Source organism: Panthera tigris, chromosome B1 (assembly GCF_018350195.1).
Source record: "Panthera tigris isolate Pti1 chromosome B1, P.tigris_Pti1_mat1.1, whole genome shotgun sequence".
Taxonomy (NCBI): Eukaryota; Metazoa; Chordata; class Mammalia; order Carnivora; family Felidae; genus Panthera; species Panthera tigris.
This window is the reverse complement of record NC_056663.1, coordinates 135,080,231-135,086,633: the sequence shown is the minus strand read 5'-3', so window position 1 is coordinate 135,086,633 and position 6,403 is coordinate 135,080,231. Positions and strand designations below refer to the sequence as shown.

At 39.6% G+C, this 6,403-nt stretch overlaps 1 protein-coding gene across 5 annotated transcripts in view; it reads right to left on the bottom strand.

The window, feature by feature from the left end:
• Positions 1–3,185: 3,185 nt before the first annotated feature.
• Positions 3,186–6,403, bottom strand: part of WDFY3 (WD repeat and FYVE domain containing 3) — a 274,952-nt gene continuing 271,734 nt past the window's right edge. For all 5 annotated transcript variants that reach the window (XM_042984249.1, XM_042984248.1, XM_042984246.1 and 2 more), the window contains one exon: positions 3,186–3,989. In XM_042984249.1, coding sequence (XP_042840183.1) covers positions 3,866–3,989 — 124 coding nt within the window. In that variant the 3' untranslated portion in view covers positions 3,186–3,865. The remainder of the gene's footprint in view (positions 3,990–6,403) is intronic.

The following is a 6,403-nucleotide window of genomic DNA, read 5'->3' as shown; positions in this document are numbered from 1 at the left end:
CTATAGTCTTCTTTATTGGGAAGGCAGTTTTAAAACTAAGTAAGCCAGTGGCCAAAGGAATGGATTCGTGAGTCCTTAACTCTTGAAGACCGAAATGTAAAGACTAGCTTATGACAATAGATGCTGTGCTTCTAGAAAAAGGGCAGGATACCAAAATATTCCTGATACAAATATGGTAGGGGGAGGAGACAGATGATTTACTGTTGCTTACTTTTCCTAATGTGATGGAGACAGAATAAGGCTCAGTAAAAAAGAGCCAAAACTACACGATGCAGACTTTGTCCCTGGGTCCATTCAAGTTTGTAGGCGTGTCTCCAGAAGTCACTTGCCTCTCCCTGTGGCCATCCACACACACTCATCAGCCCCAGGAAGCCAGCACAATTGGGAAGCTCAATGCAGAAAGCATTTAAGGACGGATCAAACCAGAGCTTGAACCAGACCCTCACAACAAGCATTTCTGTAAGCAGGAGCTTCTGAAAGATAGATTCACGACTAGAAAAGAACTATACAAAGTTGAGGGACTTATTTGCCTTCTGTTTTGTTTTTCCTTCCCTGAATAAACTGGCTTAAAAACAACTTTTTTTCTTTGGGTGGTAAATAGTAGGTATTTATTTGAAATGAAAAAAAAAAAGTACCTGGACTACTGCATTTAATCATGTATTGTAATTGTGTTACTCTACCTTTTTGCATCAGAGACAGATATACAATGAACATTCAGTTATCACAGATTGCACACTAGATAGTAAATCTTCAGGCCTTTTACATAACCACCAAAGAACAGATATTGGATTCTGCAGTATAGTACAAACGTCCACAATCAATCCAGTCTTAGCCAGTATCTTCAATTTACTTCTGTTGCTGTACAAATAATTGGCCATTACTAGGGCTTACAAGTTAATAACAGGACAAAAAAATATACATTGCACTGACACAAAAAGTCAGCTGTGTTAATAGTCATGCAACAAGTAACCAAACTTGCTGAAATTAAAAATACTTTCTAAAAACAGTTTTAACGGCATAAATAGTTTATACACAGTTCATTTACCAAAACAAAATGTATTTAAATGATACAAAGCAAAAATAAGTTTCTACCAACTTTATACATAAGAAAGTGCAAAATAACTTATCTAGAGTGTTTTGCTATTATCCAGACGGATGGCTGCTATGGGCAGCTATTTTCCTCTTCAGAAGCATGACATTACAGTTGCACACTATACACAGACGTTAGAATAAATGGGTGGATGGATAAATGGATGAATGAACAAATGAGCTACAACGATCAGGCAGGGCCCTGTGAGGTACTCTCAGAGAAAGAATACAGGCCACACAAAGGTGGATGTACATGCTGAGAATATGCGTCGGTAAACAAATTTACATGGAACACAGAAAGACATCCAGAGAAACGATTAGTTGATGTATGTGAGTGTACTTGCATGTGTGAGTGGTTTGTGAGTTCTGCATTAGAAAGCAAAAAGAAAAGAAAGTCCACCGAATAAAACAGTTGCCCACAGCACCAGCTGCCAGAGGAAATACTATCATGAGGGTTTTGGTTTCCACCTTCTAGTTATGGAAGTTGTGTCGGAAAGTTTAAAAGTGTTCATCCCATATAACTTCATATTACATAGAGGAATAACCTTTAAGTAACTACATACACACATTCATATATTCAAGTCTTTAAAGAACACCTCTGCCATTGGGTTTGGGGTAAACACGGTTCATAGACACGAGGAGGACGCTTCTTTTAAAAAGTGTAGAATAACACTGCTACAACTCATCTATAGGGCCGGACAGGGGCGAAGCCCACGGTTACGTGATGGCACAATTCCTGCCACTGTTGAACATCCAGCATTATTTATTAGAATTGAAGTAAGATGGTGGGCAGGGAGGGGTGTGGGGGAGGGGAGTAAGACAGGAAGGAAAACAACACAACTTTTCTTCAAGTGAAAGTATTAATGCCGATAATCCTTTTATTAACAAGTGTATTTGAACTTTTAGAAATGGAAGTGTATTAATCGATTTTGATATGTAATCATAAATAGACTGTAGGCTCAAACCTAGGTAAATAAAGGTTTAAATTTAGTAAGCATAAGGCACTAAAGCAGCCTTTATATTTTCTCTTGGAGACCTAGTTATCAGGAAGAACAAATTTGTTCTTAAGCTGGTTTCAGCCCATTAGGTACAAGGTTACTATTGTACCAATGCCTATTTTTGAATGCATGTGCATATATGTGCATTTTAGTGCATAAGTGTGCCTGTCACCAGGGCCTAAAGATGAAAAGTTGGGAAAGCCAGAGCCACTGTCCTTTGTATGATACCTCCATGAGCATGTGAAGGTCTGTCCTTCCTTGCTTGGGCCATAAATAATTCTACATTTTTTTTCAAATCACAGGGCTTTTAGAATTGTTCATAATATTATCACTAAATATCTGAAAATGTTAAAATCTAGATTAGTTGTTTCATTTGTTTTATATATATATACACATATATATATGTACATAACACACATTTAAAAAAATCCCACCACCAAAGCCTTTTTTTCTGTAAACTAAACTTCTCGCTTAGCCCCAACCAGCTTTAGTCTCCCTGGATTTGTGTGTTCTGTATCCAACTAGTAGAACAAATTAAATAACTAAATATTAAAATACTGTAATTATATTCATAGCAAAAACAAAAAAATAGACATTGATACAGTATAAATCTCACTGTTTTCAGGTAGATGGCATTAAATGGTAAAGGTTAATTATAAGCAGTTCTGACATGATCCAGTTTTACAACAAGGTTTATACGTTAATTCTGTACACTTTTTTCATGTTTTACCCTTTTTTGAAAATAAGCTATAGTAGAACATTAGTGTCACCAAAGACACATACTTATTATGTTCTATGCAAGAGAAGCTAATTTGGGTTACATGCAAAAATATTTCCATTAGTTGAGGCAGGGCTGTTTCCTGCATTGCATCAATCACGTGACCACCGACCGCTATGCAATGCTACGAAGTTACGCTATGGCCACACAGCAGTCCGGACAGAAGTTTACAAGGGGCCTTAGGACACTGGAACAACACTGAGGTGGCACACGGCCAGGTGCAAGATGCCCAGCTATTTCCAGGCTATCTCATGGCAGGACTCTTATTCTCCCACACTGTTTCCTAAAGAAGGTCCACATTATTTTGGTTACTAGCCTAGTTTAAGTGGAGATACTGTGGGCAACTTGAAAGAAAGGACATCGGGCACAGAGGCTGGGTTTGAAAGAAGGGAAAAAAGACCACAGATAATGTCTTTGAGGATTTAAAAAACATATTTATAATTAATTTGTGAGAGATGTCAGACAAACCGTAAGTAAGTAGTTCACTGAGTTAGTGGTTTAGTTTGAAGTCTCATGTTACAGACAGTTAAGTCCTTATTTAGAAAAAAAGGCCTTTATACCTATTTACAATATACACAGTTACTTGCAAAGAAGTCAGATTTACAACCATTTTCTAAAAGCCTTTTTTTTTGTTGTTGGTGGTGGTTTTTCCAAATAAGGATGAGTAGATCTATAAAAATGAGACGCAAGAAAAGACAGTTAATATGTGAGGATTTTCTCTTGGAGACAGCTACTGGTAACAGGGAGAATCGGATATTGGAAGAGTCGCTCCTAGGAACCACCTTCTGTTCTTCTTGTGCTGTTCACCCGAACAGTGTCTGCCCCATTACTGCACTCTACACCCGCTTGTTCACTGATCCCTTTGAATTCAACGCTTCAAACACGTGGCATGAAGAGAGGCGTAAACGGAGACTGTTCTGATGCCTTCTGAGCTGTGAGCCGTGCCAGGAATCGGGAAGGGGGTCTACAGACCGCGGTCTGCAATCGGCTTGTTGAATCTTCAACAATTCCGAGGCCCATCCTCTGAACCCCTCTCATGCTGTAAATTGTAGTAACAGTTCTGACACACGCGCACCGGGGATGAGATTTTCAAGCGTTTGATTTCTGACTGAAACCGACTGCACCTAAGGGAAAGGCAAAATCAAGTAGTTACAGGTACTCTCCGTGGTTGATCACGGCACTGAGAAATACAAACTTAAGAATTGAACAGAAAGCTTGTGCTATAAAGCCAAAGACCCACTGGTTTGTGTCATGTGGCTGACCCAGGACCAAAACAACCTGCCATATTATTTGTTTCCATCTATGAAGAAAAGTAATATTGAACCAAGAAAAGCTATATACTTGACTGGAGAGAATTTCCTTTTTTTTTTAAAGTTAAGATTTTCCTACAGGGCGAAGCCAAGGGGTCTAACCAGCTGTGAGGCCATTCTTCCTGTGTGACTGCTTCTCATGCCCTATGAACTTGGGAAGGAAGCCAGTGTCTTTACTTGGAGCTTGCCTTTTTTCTCGTGGCAGAAGATTTACTACTTGTTTTAAAAGACTCTTACGTCACTATCAAGTTCCTTTGGGCTTTTAAACACCCCGTGATCCACTCCTCAGTCATTTCTTGAACAGTAGTTTGGCTTTTCTGTCTAGTCCAATTGTTCTCATTTTCCGTTTATCCTGACAGAATTCCTTGAAGAAGACTCTACTTACGAGGTGTTCAAATTCTTTAAAAAGTATTCCTATTCCTGGAATAAAGCAGGGTATGACCTTGGATGTGGCATTTAATCACTCTAAGCTTGCCTTTTCACAAGACTGAAATAGAGAATTGTATTTCATCCATTAATCTACCAGTAAAGGTGTCCAGGGAATAACTGAAGTGCCACCAGCGTTAGGAGTTTAAAGGGCTGTTCCTGGACTTTGAGGAGACACTCAGAAGCGCTAGGCCCCGCCCAGACAGCTCTTCCTTCCATGCCTGCTCTATCATAATCAATCACTGTTAGCTGGTTGTTCAAATAAAACCTCCATCTAACATCTGATAGCAATGGAAAATTTAAAGAACTACCTACCTTTAAACAATATTTTGAAAATTAAACACTTCAAAGAACAATGTGTGCCAGTGTACAAATGGGGTATTGACTACCACAAATTCCTAGATTACTAGGTTTTATAGAGTGTGCTTCTCAAGCACAAGACAGAATCCTCTGCCAATCTCATAGAAAGTCCCATAAGGAATAATGGCTGGCACCGACATTGTGGCTACTTGATCTTGAATCAGACTTCCCAAGAAAAAGGTTTAAGGTATTAAGTTGGAAAATAAAAACAAAAAAACCAAACCAAAACAAAAAAAACTATAATAACATCTTTTACTGAACACCTGTATTGCCAGACTCCACACTTGGTGTTTTGCAAAACTCATGCACATGATTTCACTGAATTCTCTCAACACCTCTACGAGGAGAGGTAGAATTATCCACATTTTTACAGATGAAAAATATGCTCAGAGAGGGTTAGTAACTTGCCTGAGATGACAGAATGGACAGTAACCCAGTGAGCATTTGGTCAGTGTAAACCCAAAGACCACCGCCTTTTCAATAACTGGCTCAAAAACAATTATCCAGTCCGTGGTTTCTGTGAAAGTATCTCTACAGTAAAACAATGTAAGCCTTAGAGACTTCTGCCTCCAGGATCCTTTCCCTTTTCTGTCATGTAAAGTGAGAACTGTACATGCATAGATGGGACCCCAGTGCATGCATAGATGGGACTGTACATGCATAGATGGGACCCCAGAAATGGCATCCAAATCAACCATGGGGGGACAACTGGGAGATGAGAAAGATCCCCACTACACGCCATACCTCCAAGTATACTCCAAATGTATTTGGATCTAAAACCCTAAGCATGAAAAACAAAACCCCAAAACTTTTAGAAGAAAATAACCAAGGCTGTCTTTATGGTTTCAAGACAGGGAAAGCTTTCTTAAGCCACAAAAAAAGGAAAAATCACAAAAAGTAATAAATGTGATTACAACAAAATTAAAACTTATGAGACACTCCCTGGATGGCCCAGTCAGTTAAGCTTCTGACTTCAGTTTAGGTCACGATTTCGCGGTTCGTGAGGTTGGGCCCCGCATCGGGCTCTGTGCTAACAGCTCAGAGCCTGGAGCCTGCTTCGGATTCTGTGTTTTCTTCTCTCTCTGCCCCTCTCCCGCTAGTGTTCTGTCTCTCAAAAATAAATAAGCATTAAAAAAACAAAACAAAACCCTTATGTGAAAGAAAAAACGTATATAAAGTGAAAACGTACATCACAGACTGGCGGAAGGTATCTGCAAGATGTAATGAAAGACAAAGAGCCCAGAACATCTAAAGAACTCAAGTGGGGGGGTGGGGAACCCAAGCAAACCTAAAAGGACGATGGGCCACATCAGCCGAGAGGAAGTGCCAACGCCCTGTAAGCATATGAAATAAGGGTCCACTTCAGTAGCACTGCAAGTGGAAACCACCAAGCTCTGCTGGCTAGTGGCCTGACAAAAGGGAAAATGTATGGCAACTGCAGG